Source organism: Phyllostomus discolor, chromosome 5 (genome assembly GCF_004126475.2).
Source record: "Phyllostomus discolor isolate MPI-MPIP mPhyDis1 chromosome 5, mPhyDis1.pri.v3, whole genome shotgun sequence".
NCBI classification, from domain to species: Eukaryota; Metazoa; Chordata; class Mammalia; order Chiroptera; family Phyllostomidae; genus Phyllostomus; species Phyllostomus discolor.
In genome coordinates, this window is record NC_040907.2 from 163,734,994 (window position 1) to 163,754,831 (window position 19,838).

The following is a 19,838-nucleotide window of genomic DNA, read 5'->3' on the forward strand; positions in this document are numbered from 1 at the left end:
GGATAAACCCACAAAAATCTCTCCTGCTTCTTTGTTACAGGATCCAGCAAGGACACAGAGCCCTTGAGCACATCCGAGAAGTAACCATTTCATCAAGATCCCTGATCAATAAGCGTCGGCCACTGGAAGCGAGCAGGTGCCTGGTTAGGAGCACACAAGATGACGAGGGTCAGAGGATGTCAGCCAGTGCCACACCCCACAGGAGCCAAGATGTGACCTGCCAGCAGGCTTCCCCTGCAGTCCGCATCGACCCCAAACCAGACAGATACCCGGACACTCTGTCCAGGAGAGAAAACGACGGCACCAGCAGTGTGAGTGACAGCACGTCTCGCTGGTGAACGCAACACGGATCTAGGCGGGTCCTTCCACACGCTCAGGACGGATACTGCCCTCATCGGAGCCTGCTCGAGGGTGACCCGCGCCAGCACCCGGAGGAAGGGGGCCAGGCTTCTCTGGAGCAAGAGGAACAGGAGAGGACTGGGAAGGTCTCAGCATCGAGAAGACACAGGTTCCAGCGCCAGCTCTGAGGACAGACCAACCTGGTTTCAGCTGCATGAGGCCACGCGACGGGGCAGACACTAGGCTGTGCACAGGAAGTCAGAGATGGGGGTACAGTGCTGCCTCTCCGGGGCTCCCCACCGAGTGGCGGGGCCAGGGGACGTCACCACCCCTGGCGTGTGCAGTCGATGGTCCACATGCACCTTCGCTGGAACACGGGAGGAGCACCGGGTCCAGGATCTCCTCCTGTGTGTCCCTGAGCGGTTTACTTCCCCTTCCTGAACCCCTGTCTCCTCACCTCTAGGAGGCACGCCTGTACCGCACGCTCCCCTGTGCCCTTCTCACTGTAAAAGCTATGATGAGATTCCTTTCTTTCCATGGCAGCTCTTGTGTACCTGCCAAAAACAGAAACAAAAACAAAAACAAAAAAAACAAAACCCTGCCTTTCTCTCCTGTTGGCTGAGGTCGCTGCAATCAGAGAGCTGGGAGGCAGCAGTGTGGACGCACACAGGCCTCGAAATAAAAAAGCAACAGCCTCTAATCAGTGGCTAAGATAATGCGAGTATGTGACCTCCTGGTGGCCCGTCCAAAGTGTTCCAGTTAGAAAGTGGCTACCGAGTTGTAGGGCAAAACTGAGCCCAGTCTCCCTGAATCCGGGCAACTTGAGACTCGAGAAGTCTGAGAGGGCTTCAAGGAGAGCTGCTGCCTGGGGACTGCTGATGGATAAGGCATACACCGCACAGCAAGGGTGGGGCTTTCAGGGCCCCGTGGGGACTGCACTCCTCTTTCCCATCACTCACGAATTACTCCTATTGGAAACACAAACTCAAATCCATTAGCAACACAGATCAGGACCAGCTCGTTCTAGTGGGGTGGGGTGGGGGGCGGGGTAGAAATGAAGAGCCCTGACCTTTATTAAATGCCAACATCTGTATTTGTTACCCTGCGGGTTTCTGGAAGCACCCGGACAGGAGAGGAAACATTATCACAAGCACCTTGATAGGCACCAAATCATTTCACTCAGTTGTCACTTCCTCAGTGAAAGACCACAGCGAAGGCAAGTGATTGGCAAAGATGCCCAAGAGCAGAATGGAGGGAGCAGAACCACGCTCTCTTTGTCCTAAGGTGAGGCCTTCGCACTGTTCGCTCCCATGTCCCTATCCTTCGTCCACCCGTTAGTGCCACACAACCTAACGGAGTTGCCAGCAGCAAGGATCAGTGTGAGTTCAGCGTGTTCACCTGAAAGCTATTCCCTGGAGGGGCTTTCAGAGAAAGGAGACAAAGATAAATCATTGAAATGGTTCAAGACAGCCCTAAAGGAGCCGACACCCCTGTCCAAGGAGAAAGCTATGTCCCGCCCTAGGAAAATGTGGCAGAATAAAACTGAGCTTAGAAACAGCCAAATGAAAGGTTGGGTCACTCACATTATAAAATCATATGGTGAAGGTCCCTGAGACATACTGTACGAGGAAAAAATTAAGTCTCAGAAAAAGTGATCATAAAATGATCCCATTTTCATACTTCTGTCTATCCATCCATCCACTCACCCACCCACCCCTGTCCTGCCTAGAAAGATGCACATAGTAACAACCTTGCCTAGGGAGGGGGGGATGGGGGCCCACGGGTAGGGGTGAAGAGCTTTCACTTCTCACTCTTTATTTTCCTGGAACATTTCACTTTCTTCACAGAAGATGGGTTTGTATGTTACTTGGACAATTAAAACCAAGCGTTGCTGTGTTCTTTGCCTTTCCTGGAGGAAATAATCATTTAAACTATAACTCAATTCTGAAAGATTTCACCTACATTTCAGGACCACGCCCAGGGCACAAATACTGTGCACCTGTGCAGAGCGCCCCGCCCTCTCTCCTCACCGACGTGCTCCTCCAGAGGCGATCTGGCACCCAAATCTGCCACCTTAGACGCTACCGCACCCTTTCAGATGATGCTTGGATGAGGGATTAGGAGTGAAATGCCGGGTTATTAAAGCAGCACACCTGACACCTTGAAAACAGCCCCTCGTCCTTCCGGCCGGTCCTCCCCAGGCTCCGTGTGTCCCCAACAGCACAAACCTAGTAGCAGGGCCCCTTCCTTACACATGTTAATGAACTCATTGATTTGGGTGGGGATCAGCGGGCAGGGGGTGGGGGGAGGGACTGAAGGCTAGGATGAAGGCAGACAGGCAAGCCTCAAACACAACCAGAAATTCCAAATGCAATAACAATTCGAACCGGCACACAACCAGCAGCTCAGCTGTGCAAACGCTCCAGAAATGGGATGCGTTTCAGACGCGGTGGCTAAATTAAATGTCCTTAATGAAGCCTCGGTCCACGGCAAGCGAGGCTTCACAATACACCGATTCTCGCACCAAGAACATGTCTGCCTGGCTTTCCATTGATCATCGCCCATTAGGTAGCCGAGCCCCGCGGCCCCAACTTCTGCAACCATGCCCAGTGATCGATATTTATAATTACCTTTCTCCTTCACCATGGCAACCGGGTCCTCTGGCGAGCAGCACTGAAGGAAAGAGGAATGAAGTCTAGGAGTGGGAGTGCGCCTGGGCAGGCAGATCGGCGGCTGCAGAGGCTGCGAGGAAAAGCCCCGGCATCCACTCGCCAAGTCCGGGACTTCTTTCTAAAATCCCGCCCCCAGCTCCGAGGGCCGAGCTCCGGTGCCCGCCCCAGCGATCGCCAACCGAGCGAGAGCGGTGGCCGCGCCCTGCTCGGGGACTCTGCCCTTAGGTCGAAACCACTCGCTACAGCTGCCGCTGTGACAAATGCAAAATTCCACTGCCCTAATCTCTGGTCATTGACACCACCTTGCATTCCTCGCGCGAGGCCCCGGGAACACGGGCGACGAAATGCCCCCGAGCCCGAGCCCCTGCCCCTCCCCGGGTCTGATAAATGATTGCCAGAAGAGCCGGGGCCAAAACCAGCCGGCGACTGTTCGGAGCAGGAAAACCAGTCAATTGTTAGCTTATTAGCTTCCTATTACTGCTGCTTTCCTTCTCTCTACAGCTTCTTTCAGACACGCTGAGTAAATAAAAATGAGCCTCAGTCGAAATGTGACGCTAGTGGCTCCTTCAAGTGCATTTTTTTTCAACTTCTAAGGTCCTGGCGGCTCAGCTGTAATGAAAAATAAATAATGGCTTTCGGTTTGCCCGGCTGCTCCCCGCCGCGGTTTACCTGCACGGGGGCGGGGCCGGCGGTGGGGTGGGGACTGGGACGGGGAGAGAGCCGGGGAGGGGATCTTTTCAGGATGCAATTCCTCGCTCAGATCAAAGTAAAACTCTGACTTACTCAGTTAGGTGGGATTCTGACCCCCACCTTCTCTCTGCTTCACCTGGGATTTTAGGCAAACCCCTTGGGTGTGTGTATGTGCGGAAGGAACCCTAGCTACCAAGGGAGGGGCAGTCACGCTGCCACCCCTCACCAGCCTGAGCCTGACCCCAGCAGCAGCAGTGGCTCCCAACAGGACTTCTGCTGTCCGACGCACAGGGTCACAGGTCGCTCTCCTGGGAGCAGGGGACTTCCGGGTCCAGGACGCCGACGCCCACCCGGCTCCACCACCTGCCTCCCCAAGCGCGCAGACCCCAGACGCACATCATACACATCCACCATGCGGGGACAATGCGATGAGCCAGAGACAAAAAGACAGACGCAGCACCGCTCGGAAGAGCAGCAGATGGCCAACACATCTTTCCCAACCACAACGCGCAGCCCGTATTAGCCTGTGTTTACTGCAAATATTGTAACGTGTTGGGGCTCAGAGAGCCAGGGTAACAGAAAAGAATGAAGTCAATCCACCTGCCTCATCTTTGACTTGGAGGTTGTGTGTATGTCTGAAATTACATTGCCGGGGCCCCGGCCAGACCTTTATTGGGGTTTTCTGATGGGTAACAGTAGCAGTTCTCAAGCAGCTGTGACATTCCTACATCTGTGACTCAGGGCTTTGCTATTAATAGCTTGGGTGTCTCAGCTTGTAAGGAAGGGCTAAGTCCACTCCAACCCCTGGGTCGTCTTTGCTGTGACACATGCTTCACCCACACGACTCCCTGCCTCCCCTGCAGCCCTGCGGGGCCGTGTTTTTTTCCGAAGGCAGCAGCCAGCTGGGGCAGAAGCACTGGAGAGCCTTCACGCAGCCTCTCTACCCTCCATTCATAAGCGGGAGCCAAGCCTGAGAGCAACACGTCCGGCCTCCTGTCCAGAGGGATGGGCAGGGTGAGGGGTACGGAGGGGACCAGCCCTTCCCATGCCCAAGTCTTCATGGCCGAAACAGCACTTGTTGGCTGCTCCCACTCCTAGTCACCCTCAGAGCCCTTAGGAGATGCTGACCAGCAAAATTAACCTCAGAGAGCCCGAGTGCATTTGGTTCTGTGAGCCTAGCAGGTGAATTGATTTGATTGTATTTTTTGCTGCATATATAGATTAGTACCTCACTTAGGCACTTCTCTCCAAGGAGGTCGTGTTATTCAGCTCAAAGCCAAGGGGACAGTGTTCCAGCCTCCCTTCCCTCCCTCCCTCTCCCTCTGTCACTAATGGAATGTGACAGTAAAATGCCATTAGGTTTCTACCCCGAACCCAATCACACATGAGATTAGTTCAATCTCTCTTTCACTCGGGATGGCGATTTTGCATCCTGAGATTTAAGTCTATTAACTAAACAGGCTCCTTACTACAATTCTGCACCTACCTGTATACCTTTGTGGCTCAATGACCAGAACCCCTGGTTTACCAAGGCCCTCTGGCAGCGCTGGTGCCTATTCATTTCTACAGCAGCCTTTTCTAAAGGAAAATACTACATGGAGGCTCGGAGAGGTTTCCCCCCTCCTGTGTTTTCCATGGAAAGAATTTTCCTGTACCACAGTCAGAGTGAATGAGTCACCAGCGTTTAGTTGCTAAATAACAGTCATCTGGCTAAAGTTCCCCCGACAATCAGACACTGCTACTTTAGGATAAAAGCATCCACTCTGCACTTTCAAGATAACCAAAGAGGGTATTACTGAAGTTATTTTTGGAATGCGGGAGAGTAAAACCAAATTGTTTGCGTCTCCTCGCCTGGGGCCGAATAGTTCAGAGCTTTCAGAAGCAGCGTAGATATTTTCTGCTTTACAGTTAAAGCTACACAGGGCCCAGCGCCATAAATCAAGGAAACAAGGAGAAATTTACAGTTCATAAGATGGCAGGACACTTCATTCTTATTTCTTAGAGAGGGTTTCCAAAGAACTTAATCTCATTCCACTCGGATGAGATAAAACCATAATATAAACACCAACTCCTGATTTACTTGTTGTTTTATTTCCCAAGCTGGCTCATGCCTTTTCAGTCACTCACAAGATGAAGCAACGGTTGCCCACAAGTGACCTGAGGACAGAAACCATTTTGTCAGAGAGAAAAGCTCGGTGAGCATACAGCCACTCTTGGCGCGACTCCAAGAGCACGTCATTTCACTGGAAGCCCTGCCAAGGAAGAGAGAAACGTTACAACCTGAAAACAAACAACCTGACGGAGCCCACTTCCTCGGGGCTCTGCCTCTTCACGGGAGCCAGGGATCCCCTACTGCTTGTGCACCTGTAGGGCAGCAAGTTCGGGACCCCTCTCTGGCCGAGGACCCCAGGTTTCCGGGTATCGTCCCTCCACACCTTTGGACTCATTGGCAAAACAGCCCTCCACATCCTTTCCAGCAGAAGTCAGCTAAAAGCAAACTCAAGAATGAGTTCCTTGTTTGCTTTCTGTTTAATGTTTACATCGATCAATCTCATGGAGACATTTGTGGAGCATCCACTGTATGCCAAGTTCTGGGTTGGCAGCTTAAAAAACAAGAAGAGGCCTGGCTGGTGTGGCTCAGTGGACTGAGCGCTGGCCTGAGGACTGAAAGGTTGCTGGTTCTGGTCCCAGTCAGGGCATGTGCCTGGGTTGCGGGCCAGGTACCCAGTGGGGAGCGTGAGAGAGGCGACTGTTTCTGTCCCTCTGTTTCTCTTCCTTCCCCCCTCACCTCTAAAACTAAGTAAATAAAATCTTTTTCAAAAAATCTATTCTCTAAAAATAAAACAAGAAGAAAGCAATGTCCTGGACTGGCTTACCATCTAGTGCAGGGAATGCATACGTGCAAATATCCTCAAGGAAATTAGGAAGGGGCTAAGACAGAAGGAGGAAATTAGGAAGGCACGGAGCCCGACAGGAAGCCAGGAGAGGCCTCCAGCAGGGGAGGGCGAGTAAGGGCTGCCAAGCTAGAAAGGGGGGATGATCACTCCGAGTGGATGTCATGGGACGAGACGGCATCAAGCAGCTCATTATTCTCGGCATACAGGGAGGAGGTCAAGCTAAAGCCGGGGTGGTGGTCACGGGGAGCGCGGAAGGCCACACGGAGGAGGCTGAGCCTTGGCAGTGGTGTGGTTAGTCTTAAACCTGACTATCAGTTCCAAAGTCCACCATGATCTGTCTCCAATGACATCACCTCCTCCCTCCACACTGAGTTGTGTCGGTGTGCGCATGCCCAGTTTCTAACAGGCCCAGGAAGCGTCTACGCTTGTTAGTCTATCTAGATATTTCTCTGGGTAAGAGAACAAAATGACAGCCGCCACACACATCTCACACACAGCAGGTTAAGCGGCAAGGGCCGACTGGTTTATCCTCCTGTAGCAACAGCTTTGGGTCCACAACTAGGCTGTGAGCGCTGCGAAGGCGAGGATGGTTTCACCCTCTTCTGGACTCCCCAGAGCACAGTGTGCAGACCTCCAGGGATGGAAATGCTAGGGGGGCTTTCAGTGCAGACCCCCGGCCCCCAGCCGAGGTCTGATGCCTCGGAGTCTCTGGAGACGAAGTGCACACTGCAGCCGGCTCCTTAGGTGACTGAGGACCCCTGGCCCGAGAAACAGGAGGTGAATGAACGTGAGATTTACAAACATCCCGGCAGTCACTGCGGTCTTACTGAAGTTTACTGGAGGTGATGGTTCCCGAGTTGCCTGCAGTCTGGGACAAAGTCTGAAATGTCTGAGCCCGCTTGATCCTGCTAACTCTCTGGTCCTGAACCGAGAATTCTTAGGATTTTTTCCATGTGAATCTCACAGAATCGATGTCCAGCAGAGTTCTTTTCCATGAGTTCTTAAAATATAATAGAATTATTTTAGATTTGTGTCCAAAACTCCAGCATGGTCCTTCTCAGAAGTCGCTTCTGAGTAATAGGTTGCAGCTTGAGAGAATGACAAAACTTTACTGAGGTACATTGAATGTTCCCTATGAATAACCCACTTAAGGTTGGACAGTATAGTGCATAAACCAAGCCGTTTTCTTACAAGTGTACTGGAACCTATTAATCAGAATTCAAAGAACCTTTTGATAGTAATGAAAGTTCCACCAACTTTAGCCTAATTTCAGGTACAGGAGAAGTTCATAAGTACAGAAATAGCTCCGAACGATTTTGGAAAGGCCATTTTTTAAAAGTGTACTATTAGCTTTATCCTTTAAAAATATTTTCTATGTAGAAATACAGTTATCAGAATAGAAAAATGGTCACTGTCTGTCATCTAGAAATGCTTGTGCCTCCCCTCACAACACACCCATCCTTCTGGCATTTAAATGTCACCAATGTTCTTTACTGCCCAGCCAAGGATGAGCCCAACAGGCCAAGATGATGATGCTATTTACCAACCTTGAAAAGGCCAAGAACTAATGAAGGCTAAGAGGATACAGCAATGAAGGGTGTGCACATCTATTTTTGCAAGAGATTGTGGGCTCTCTGTAGGAAGGTATCACGCGTGAATATCTCCGTCACATAATAATAGACACAAAGAAGGAATGCAATATTTGATGACTACTAAGGGATTAATGTCTCCAGCTTACCACAGCAAGTCAAAACATTAGACAAGTACTCATTTTTATTGTCAAATAGACTGATTTGAGAACCTGACTTAACCAAATTAAAAATACATTCAGTCACGTGTATAAATCAATGTAGTGGTTGCTTGAAAACATTTGCTCAGATGCAAACCAATAAACAGTTCACCTTGGAGAGAAAGGAAGCCGAAGAAGCTGCTTCATGAAGTCCCCTTACTACCACTCCGTCATCACGTACAGAGGGCTCATTACGTGTCAGCCGCCGTGCTAGCCTCTTCACCTTTATTGCCTCATTTAATCCTTGTAACAACCGGGTGAGGCAATATTATTAGACGTTACACACAAGCAGAGTCTGCTTTATTAGAATTTAAAGCCACAGACGCCCCCCCTTTTGCTTTGTTGAGCCTTCCCGTCTCCCAGGGTCCTGAAGGGGCCTCCCCTTCCCCTTTCCCAACCACACACACTCACTATTTGAGTCAAGATGCACTCAATACATTGACTTCGTTGGCATTTCCAAGGGACCTGGCACATTGGAAGTGTTGCATTTTTGCCATGTCAGTGTAAAACAATCTTCTCTCCAGGTTCCTCATCCTTCATTAGTTCTTGGACTTCTTATAAAAGGCCTGCCAGGTGGACAGCATCGCCTTGGCCTGCTGGGCTTATTGCTGGCCAGACAGGAGAAGGCGGTGTCCCTAGGCCCCCGTATCAAGTCTTCTAAGACATGTGCCAATCATCCATCGTGACTAATCCTTCTCAAGGAGTACCATTCCTCTGGTCTATGTAGAGGGACAATTAAAATTTTGGCGGGGGGAGCCCTGGCTGGCGTAGCTCAGTGGATTGAGTGTGGGCTGAGAACCAAAGTGTCGCAGGTTCAATTCCCAGTCAGGGTACATGCCTGGGTTGCAGGCCATGACCCCCAGCAACTGCACATTGATCTTTCTCTCTCTCTCTTTCTCCCTCCCTTCCCTCTCTAAAAATAAATAAAACCTTTTTTAAAAATTTTTTTGGGGGTTGGGGACAGTCCCAGCATTTTTGCAAGGTTTACAAAGCCTTCATTTGCTCTCCTCATTCAGCCTTACAGCGCTGATTATGCCCCGGCACTCTCCCAGAAAATAAGGTCTCTCTCATCTTCCTTGGACACTTCAGCCATCATCTGAGGGACAGGCCAAAGGATGCATTCACGTGCATAGCCATTACCGCATTTGTTTCCACAGGAAGGTGTCATTGTCACCACCACATGCCTCAGTGACTTTTCTTAGTTCTTCGTACAAAGAGAAAAGGGATCATGCAACCAATACTCTAGTCTGGTTTGTGAAAAACTATACCCTGTATGAGAAAATGGGCACTGATTTTATGCACGTGTAACATGGAAACTAAAGTCCTAAGGCAGGCTTGTCCAAGGTCACACAGCTACTTAGAAGTAGGTCAAAAGCCTAGTGTCTTACCTCCCACCTAGTGGTTAGTCCATTTGCCACCTGGCCCCACAGGCAGCCAGGTCAGGCACGAGCAGCATCTGAAATTCTGGCTCGGCCTCAGGCTGGGGGCCCTGGGGCAGTCTATTTTTCCTGGGTGTGTGTTTCAGCAGTCTCATCTGTGATTGGTAATGGTGTGTTCCACTTGGGAGTTGTGTAGCGGACAAGGCTGGCTTCACGGACAAGCACCCTGTGTGGTTGCACGGGGCTAGGTGCTCGGAAGGGCCCTCCATTCGGTTTAGTACTTTGCTGTTGACACATTGAAATCTGTAATAATTTTATCTTCGAACTTGTGTTTTATATGTGAAGGCTAATGGGACAATGGGTACAAGATACGTGCAACATGTGTGTCCTGCTGTATGTTATTCCTGCTGCCCATGCACGTACAGTGTTTGTGATGCCCAGTGAGCACAGAATTCCAGGGGACCCACGATGCGTGGGAGTTCAGGGAGACCCGGAGGGGAGGGTTTTCCACCTGCGACTGAATAAACAGGGGTGATGACAGGTCCGTCTCCTTCAAACCAGAACGCTTGCTTCGAATGCACAGAGAAGCCAGCGGTGTTCTAGGAAACACGAACAACCGAGGAAGTGTATCATACCTTCTCTTACCCGCGTTACTTCCTGCATTAGCCAACCACTTCCACTAAAAATGACGATACAGAGGAAAGGAAAAGATACGGAAACGCACTTCGCCTTTCCTGTCGGTCCTTCCTCCCTCGCCAGGAGGCCAAAGGTACAGTGTCGGAAGGGCGTGGTAGAGAATGAAACACGTGTGTACCCACGATCTCTGAAACATACGCTGTGTCATCTCAGTGACTCCACGCGTGAGTTAAATAATTTTATCTTTTATTTAATGGGGCCCTGCACAGTGTAAACATGCAATAATTTGTTAATAATTTAACCATCATGTTAATAATTTAAAACATGATTTAGGACGACAACTTTATATTTTAGCACCTTTAATGGTGCTTCATCCCTGCACTGTGATCAAATAAGGCGCCCCCATTTTCTCTTGCACTGGGCCCTGTAAACTGTGGACCCAGAATGGGGTGAGGATGAGAGACACTCTGTATGAAATCAAAGCACCTGGTGCCAAGAAGGGGTGCGAGGAAGGGTAATGATGACTGTTATTATTTAGTTGCTCACTGCTTCATCACTTTACAACGAAGTCAGATAGAAAGTGGTAAATGAACCCTGGGAAGAAGAGTCCATGTGGAGGGGGGCACAGAGAGTGCTGGGGGAGGAGCGTGGTTTGAAGTGAGTGACTGGGGTGCCATGTGAGTACACCTGAAGGCAGGGGGAGAATAAGCCGTGTGGGTATCTGAGGCAAGAGGGTCCGAGACAGAGTGACAATCAGAACAGAGACCCTGAGGTGGGAGCTCCCCTGGGGTCTTCTCCAGGCAGTGAGAAGGCCAACGGGCTGAGGCATGTGAGGGCAGGAGTGGCTGAGAGAGGCGAGGAGGGTCGGGCCCGGAGGGTCATTCATTACAAAACCTTGGCTTTTACTGTGAGTGAGGTGGGAAGACCCAGGGAGAGCTCAGGATCTGACTGTCATGTCCGCAGATCTTTTTGGCTTCTGTGCGGTGACTACAGTGAAAGGGAGTAGCCAGAGATGCAGAACGCTCAGTTAGTGATGAAATTAAAGAGTTCGAGGGGGAGGTAATGACACAACAGAATGCGATGAAGAAAAAGGTTATCAAAATGAGACATAAAAGCCGAGAACAAGAAAGACAGTTACAATAGTAATAACTGAAACATCTAAGAACAGAACAGACACAGGAACGATCTAATCCCTAATACGGAACGAAGTTTGAGATAATCTCAATGCATGCAGAGGGAAGAGCCTAAAATAATGAAAGACACCGAGGAGAGAAAAAAAAGAAAAGGAATGCAAAATAACTCCTGTCCTAGACGTAAAGAACCTAAGCGGCAGAAGAAGTACTCAAAGATCTAACACACGTGAATTTCCCTGAAATGAAGATAGGTTTCAACTTGTAGATTTAAAGAGCGTAGGGATAGATAGTACTTTGGCAAAATCGGATACAGAATGCCAGCTCTAAGTTCCAGCGTAAGCTTTGGGATTCCAAAGGACATCATGCTCTCTACATATCCAGACAGAAAAGACCTGTCACCCGTAAAAAGAAAACAAACAAACTCAGGCTGACTTCAGACTCGTGAATGGCGACACTGAGGCACAGAAGACAGTGCAGCCGTACCCAGAAGCCTTGAGGGAATGGAAGCGCGTGTCCCAGGAACCTGACACCCAGCCCAAATGCTGATCAGACGTAAAGGCAATGACAAACCACACAACCCAAAAGGTGCTCAGGAATACGACACCACGAACCCTCCATAGGAAATCATGGCAGCAACATCTAGCCCTTTCAGAGATAAGACAAAATAAACTCAGGCGTGCAACCACTGTAGTAAAAGGACAAGTAAGAAGCAGTGAATTCTATGAACTATGAAATGGATATCTCAACTGCCGCCTTAGGGGGATGGGAGAGAATGGCAACGTTCGGAACAAAGAAAGTGGGGAACAAGAAGAAACCAACATTTTACCAATGAAAACCAGGAGGTGGGCAGGAGAGAAGCACGAGAGAGCTGCTGCCCCTGATTTCGCGGCAGGGCGAGTGGTGCGCGCCGGGCTGTCCAGGGTGCTCACTCTACACGTGTCACAGATGGTCTCGAATCACGTCACCCGGTTGCTTCATCTTTGCTTAGACTCTAAGCCTTAGAGAGATGATACTGCTTTCATGCTTCAACTCCTGTTCCTTGGACTTGGGCACGCAAAGGGCATCACAAGGCAACTGTATCTCCGGGGTTTCTTTAAGAAAAGGGAGATGACACACTTTTCCCTTTGTACTGATTACATCCAGATTCTTAGTGCAAGAGCCAAAATTGTTGCTCATTTATTTATGTCTAGGATTTCCATAACATCTCTCCTCCAGAGAGGTTGCTGAATGCAAGAAGGATGTTACGCTGGTCCTAAGGATAGCTACAGAGGGTTTTATTTTTTCTTTCTAGTTATTTAGCCTTCATATTTATAAAAATACCTTGGAATTCTTCATGACAAGACTTATTTATCAACACAGGGTCTTGCCCAGGTGTAACGGTAGGCCTTGGGGGTACCTTGTCCCCTCCATCCTTCTTCTGACCCCATCTACCCCTCTTCTGAGTGGGCGCCGAGCCATACGACTTCTTGCCTTGGCTACGGCTGACCGAATTGTTAGTAGACTCGGGGGACCAGAGGAAACCATACATCAGAGGGTTTATATTTTATATCCTACCATAATTCATATCTTGGAAAAGATGGGCTGGGCCAGTTAGGTTTTCGTGCCTGGGCCTTTACACTAAAAGACACAGAGAAAAGTCCCAGTCGGTGGCAGGGACTTATACATATTAAAAAGATCAAGTCAGGCCAGCCTGGGGGCAGTCTTGCAGAGACAGGCAGATACCAGAATTCCAAGGGGTAGTGTGTCAGAGGAGGCCAACTGGAAGGGAGGACAATAGGACATTCCCCAACCCTGCCCTGGCGGTCCTGGAGCAGCCCGGAATTCTAGGCTTCCCGAGGCCCGGCTGGCTGCCCGGCATTTCCCGGGTTCCTAGGAGCGCTCCCGGCGTGCTTGTGTACTGTGTGTATGTTCCTCCCCCTTCGATCGTTCACATCTCCTTGGCATTCACCTGTACACGGACACCAGGATGCCTGAGCAGCAAGCCGGGCAACTAGAAACATCACAATGAGTGAGTGAATGCAGCTGGAAGCAGCTTCCCACCAGGGGCAGATGGGCAGGTGGTAGACAGATACTCCCGCCCCCTGGTTCCTTGGCTGGGATACCCCCGCCGTACACTCTCCGCTGTCTTCAGCCCCTTGAGCTTGGGCTGCCCACACTGGCAACTGGCTTGCTAATTCACCTGTTATTAGCTTCATCCTTTTTTCAGTGCTTCCCGGGATCAAATAAATGATGTGCCCTTGAATTCTCGTCTCAGGGTCTTCTTCTGAGGGGAAGCGCCACACAGAAGAGAATCTCAGTCACTCATTTTTATGCTTAAAAAGAAGAAAAAAATCTGTCTCCGTCCGCTGATACCTTTCAAATAGTCGTCCTCTACTGTGGATTGCAGGGCCAGATTCTGAAGAGAACGCCATGCCTCCCAGACAGAACACATTATTTTTTCTCAAGAGAATCAATAATTAATCAAATCTTTTGATTGCACAGACACAATGGAATTTGCTTGCACACACTCTGTGCTAAAGTGCTTCCTCCTTTAAAATCTGTGAGTGAGTCCACTTGAATTAACAGGCCACAGAGGCCGGAGCTAACAACTGCCTCAGAGACGGATATGCCCCCAGGCATCTTTTAAGCCTGCCGTGATGCTTTATGGGTAAGGATGGGGTTCCTGACATTTACCAAGCTCTACAGAAATGACTCATTTTATAATAATATTCCATCGTATTTACATATGTACCTGGGCTCTCCTTATACATTTTTAACCAGTTATACATTGCTGCAATACAACTAAAGCTTGGGCCAGTGCTATACACCCTGCACCAAGTTGGGTATATTTTTGAAAGAGGCATGGAAGGTGGTTTGATCCCCTTCCTCCCTTCTCACTATTCCCCAGCAAGATAAAAAAACACTTTGCATACATATTGGATGTGTTGGGGTTTGGGAAAATTAGAGAGAAGACAGGAAGGGAAATATTTAGAACCTAAATTCTTCTTGGTTTTGGATCTGGATCGCACACTGTATTTTCCCTTCCCGAATAAAACACACTAAGAGTGCTAAGCATCCACCAATACGCTTCAGCGGCTATTAAATTTGCACACAGACAGAAGCAACTAAGCCACAAAACAGTGTTAAGCCATAACATCACACAATTAAAAGCAACATGGGCAAAATCAGGGAAGAATAAAGAGAAATTCATGTCTGCTGATTCATTAACTATAAATATTTACTGGGCATCTGGAAAACATAAAACTTCACATCTAGGAGGCTCCCAATGGTACACAGGGCGAAGATGCCCAGGTCAAGCCTTCAATAAGTTTACATTCTAGTAGGGCAGATAGCACAGATACATAAACAACTCTGAAAGGGAGGGGGGAGGGGACTGGAGTCAGAGATACTCAGAAATTGCTACACAGGTTTGAAGGAAGGAAGGCTTGTCATTTAGCCAAAGAGAGAGAGGAAACCTTCAGGCAGAATGTGGTCCTCCCCAAAGGCAGCAAGAGTTCCAAAACGTTGGTTGGGTTGAGCATCTTTTCATCAGCTGCTACAGATAGAAAATGAATGTTAGGCCACTCCGGGTATCTAAAGAAACTAACCAACGAATGTGTTGAAAGTAGCTGCTTGTATTCTCTTTGAACTCTTCAAATAGACCAATTGAACCATGATATGTGCTAGATCAAGCTCATTTTAAGTATCACTGCACAAAGTAACAGCACAGAGTATTTCCATCAGTGATAATGTTGGAGCAACTGATGATGTCAAAAACTCGATTCGGCACTTATTTACTAAAGTAGTCAGTTTCCCTGCAGCAGAGCCGGCGACCAAGTGGTTACAGGGTTGGACCGTGCCCTTCAGGGACGCGTCTGGCCCGAGGAAAAGATAACAGATGAACATATCCAGCTACCTACTGGAATCACATGATAGCACTTCGGGGAAAACAGTGATATGAAACAGAACTGGGCTTTGTTCTACAAGGAGAGCAAAAGTTAAACACCCCAAAATATTCTAGTGAGGTCAGCAATGACCTTACAGAATGATCCGGAGCAGGAGCGACAGAACACCAGAGGGCTGGGTCCTGGCGGCGGCCCCAGTCATTCGCCTCTCCTCTGAGAGCCCGTCTCTTCGCTCCGTGGGGACCCACTTTATGTCCTGAGACTTTCCCCTCTCCCCTGAACTGCATGTGAACCCTCGTGAGCTGGATTTTTCTGGGTGCTGTGGGTCAGAACACCTTGGGTCCTCTGATCCATTTCAGTCACTGTCTGTGGCTCTGGAACGTGGGTGAGAAAAGATCTCTACCCAGCAACCAGACACGACTTGGGGGCTATAATGAGGCACCTGCAGCGGGAATGAAGAAACCAGCTAACCAAGGTCTCAGTAAAGGTCCTGCCTTCCTCTACGTAACGTGTCTGCAGACCTTTACATTGTAGGGAAATAAGGCATTTTGAAGATTAAGATACAGGATGCAAATAGACCTGAATGTACATTTGGGATTTTTCATTTTAATGAAAACTGGTTATTTCACTTTCAGGGAATAGCTTTGACTTAATTTAAAATTGCATTAAGTGCAATGTTAATGCAAAATAAGGTAGTCGCCGGGGGAGTGATTTTTAAGGTCCTCCAAAAGTGAAACATAGGGTTGCCACATGACCCGGCAACCCCGCTCCTGGGTATAGACCCAAGAGAACTGGAAACAGAAGTCCATGCAGAGCTCTGAGCAGCAGTGTTCATACGGCCCCCAGAGCAGACACAACCCGCAGGCCCATCAGCTGGTGCAGGAGACACAGAATGTGGTCTGTCCAGGAAGTGGGACAGTGTTCGGCCATGAGAAGGAACGGAGTAGTAACACATGCTACGATGCAGATGAATCGTAATGACATCACGCTCTGTGAAAGAAGCCAATCTCAAAAGGCCACATGTTGTGTGATTCCAATTACACGAAATGCCCAGAATAAGCAAATCCGTAGAGACAGAAAGTAGATCAGTAGTCACCAGGGGCTGGGGCGTGACTGCTGAGAGCACACGGCTGCTTCCAGGGGTGATAAAAACGCTTTAGAGTTACACAGTGGTGATGGCTGTGGTACAGCTTTGTGAATGTACTAAAAACCCCACAGGACTGCACGTGTGAAAGTAGTATATTTTTACGGCATGTGAATTATATAGTCTTAATTTTGAAACCGTATGAAGTACCTTTATTTACCACGCACTGTGCTATACCCTGGAGAAACAAAGCCCGTTGAGACTGCTGTCCTGCTGAACATAATGTTTTGAGAGTAATTCACGTGGTGTGTATCAGCACATTGTTCTTGTTTATTGAATAGGATTACACCCTGTGGATGGAACTCCATTTATCCACTCACTTGTTGGACCTTTGAGCTGTTTTCAGTTATGGGATATTATAAATAAAGCTGCTATAAACATTAAAAAAAAGACTCTTACTACCTGGTAGGGAGAGCTGTGCAGACAAACAGGACGGAGCAACAAGGTGTGGGCGGGTACCTGTGTGGTGCTCGGAAGGCCCCTGAGAAGCTAAGGTCTGGAGAGGTTTCGCAGGCAAATTCAAGCTGAGCTGAACCTCACACTTAAAAACAAACATTTTTTTATAACCCTCCAGTCTTCTCTTCTGCCTTGTTAAACAGGAAGAAGGCTAGTTCTTCAACAAATTCCACCTCCAGTTTACATGAGAGAGCTTAGAAAAGTCATTTTACTTTTCTGGGCCTCAGTTTCCCACTCCCCACTCCCTGTGGAAAGGTATCGATATCGAACTTTTGTTTCTCTCTTTAAGAAACATCTAGAATTCTAATGCATCCCATAAGCCATGCAGAGTTCCGAGACATTTAAATTTGAAGGTCCCAGGAACTCGGATTCTACAAAGGGTTTCTCTAGCAGGGTGTCCACCCTTTCAGCGTCTCTGGGCCACACGGGAAGAAGAAGAGTTGTCTGGGGCCGCACATTAAATACACAAACACTAATGAAAACTGATGAGCCAAAAAAAAGATTTTAATTTACGATTTTGTATTGGGCTGCATTCATAGCCATCCTGGGCTGCATACAGTCCGCAGGCGGAGAGTTGGACACCCCTGCAAGGCATGCTGGGTGTGGAGCCTTGTGAAGGTTTGTGCTGGAGCCTTGGGAAAGCGCCACTGCCCTCCTGGGTACCTCTCCATCTCCACGAACTGCACACAGGCCCCGCCCCCTCCCCCTGGGCAGCCTGCATCCCCCAGCCCAGGGCCATTCCAGACTCACAGCCTAGGCACTGAGTAAACAGGAGTCTCGAACCATATGCCCGGGTCCTACCCCAGCATCCTTAGGATCAAATGGTGCTAAATCAGGGGTTTCTGTGAAGGTTAGCCGCTCTTACTAAGAATCAAAAATTTTAAAGCCAGGATAAAAACAATGCCAAACAATAAACGAAGTCAGCCTTCCCCTCTGACTTGAAATAAGATGAGCTTTTAAGCACACCTAATTAAAACTAATGGGGTATTTCAGCATATACAGTTACTCAAGGAAGTAAGTAAATTGGATGGGAACATTTCCTGGGGAAACAGTTACTTGTGCACATTCTGGGCCTGGAAAATAAATAAATACAAACGAAGAAGCAAAACAAAACAAGGCTGGACCCGGCAGACGCAGGCAGTGGGACTGCATGAAAAATGCCCGTCTTCTGCTTTTTTTCTGCCCGTGCCCATATCATTGAGCCATTTTCCTTTTGCACACATTTTGGGTAAGTCTGATCTGTTTTCCAGCTCAAGTCCTACTTTCTCTCTCCCTCACTATACCAGGCCCAAGTCACCTTTTCTTCCTTGGAAAACTAATGTGTATTTATTACTTAACCATGTATTTAGCTTCTTGCACGTTTGGGGTGGGGAGAAGAAGAGGAAAAGAGGGAAATATTTATCGAGAACCTACTAAATGCTAGTTTATTTTCTTGTTTTACATTTATACTTTCTTTTAGTCCTCGTGATATTACCACAACGTAGGCAGGATCATCTGCATTTTGCATGTGATGAACCTGAGGCTCAGAGCTACTAAGTCAAGTGTTCTGGCGACACATCTAAAAAGGGCGGTGCTGAGCCTTGAACTTGGTAGGGTAGTCTGACCCCACAGTACTGAGTTCACCTACTACACCACACTGCTTCTCCAAGCCTCAGGCTACTTGAAGACCGGGAGACAATGTTATGTCCGTTATATTCTAACGTAGTGATTCGATTCCTGCAAACATCCCCTCATTCATGAACTCACACACTTACAGCCTATTTCCACACCGGCCACCATGATGGAGCAAAGACTTGAATGTGACCCCCTCTGGACCCTTGGAGAGGAACTGGCAGTGTACTGAGAGGGGCTTAGCCACAGGCCACTCTAACAGCGCTGTGCGCAGGATGCTGCCAAGCACAGAGCAAGGGGGGCCGGGATGTGGGGTGAGCCTGGCCAGAAGGGGGAAAGCTTAAGCTAAATCCTGTTTGAGGAACCAGGAGGGGTGCGCCAGGCAGCAGCACAGCATGTACAGGGAGGGCCCAGGGGGACCGAGAAGTCTGGGGTGGGTTCATGCATGTGATACAAAGACAGGGCCTGGCCATCGAGGGCTTAAAACTATGTTTCTGGGAAATGTGACCAAACGAATGTCATAGGAAACCTTGGGAAGTGAATGGGGGTTACTGGCATCTACAAGTCAAAGAAAAATGCAAACTCTCTAATGCTTGACCGCACAGCCGACATCTCAAATCTCTCTCCTCTGTCTTCCCCGGACTTAGAAGGAACTGTCCTCCACCTGTCATCTCCATCCTCACTAGGATAAGAGTCAAAGTGACATGACTGTTTTGAGGACCACGTTCCCGTGGCACACTGGACGTGGCGATGGCGGCCTGGCATGCTGGAGGAGCAGAGGCCACGGGAGTGCGTCTCCCTGCGAGCCCCAGGTCCCTGTGGCTCCTCTGTGCTCAGAACAGCCACCACTCCAAGCCGCCAGTCAGGAGAGCCAGACACCCCTCCGTGCCACATCTCCCCGGGATGCACACTCTTCATGGCCGGGTCAAACTCTTCGCGCCGAGTCTGAGGTTTTCAAAGCGTTAAAGGTGTTTCCCCACCATAGCCCCTCAACACCACCAGGAAGACATGATAGGGCAGCTCCATAGAGTCTTGAGGAGCAGGCTCATCAAACCATGGACAATAGAGTCCTTCTTGGCCTTTGGCCCACAGTGTCCAAGACCTTCCTGGCCCTTTGATATTCGTGTCTGATCTACGGGGCTGGGATTCGTGATAGCAAATAGGATTAAAAAGGAACATAAAAAGAAAAGTTATAGGAGTACAGTGTT

The 19,838-nt window shown here is 49.0% G+C and overlaps 1 protein-coding gene across 24 annotated transcripts in view; it reads right to left on the bottom strand.

Moving 5' to 3' along the window:
• ABLIM1 (actin binding LIM protein 1) overlaps positions 1 to 19,838 on the bottom strand; it is a 266,602-nt gene that overhangs the window by 153,221 nt on the left and 93,543 nt on the right. Inside the window, exon 1 of one of the 24 annotated variants that reach the window (XM_036027348.1) lies at positions 2,970 to 3,585. The exons of the other annotated variants lie outside the window; for them this stretch is intronic. Coding sequence (XP_035883241.1) covers positions 2,970 to 2,985 — 16 coding nt within the window. The 5' untranslated portion in view covers positions 2,986 to 3,585. Of the gene's footprint in view, positions 1 to 2,969; positions 3,586 to 19,838 lie in introns of those variants that run through there. 24 annotated transcript variants of the gene reach the window in all.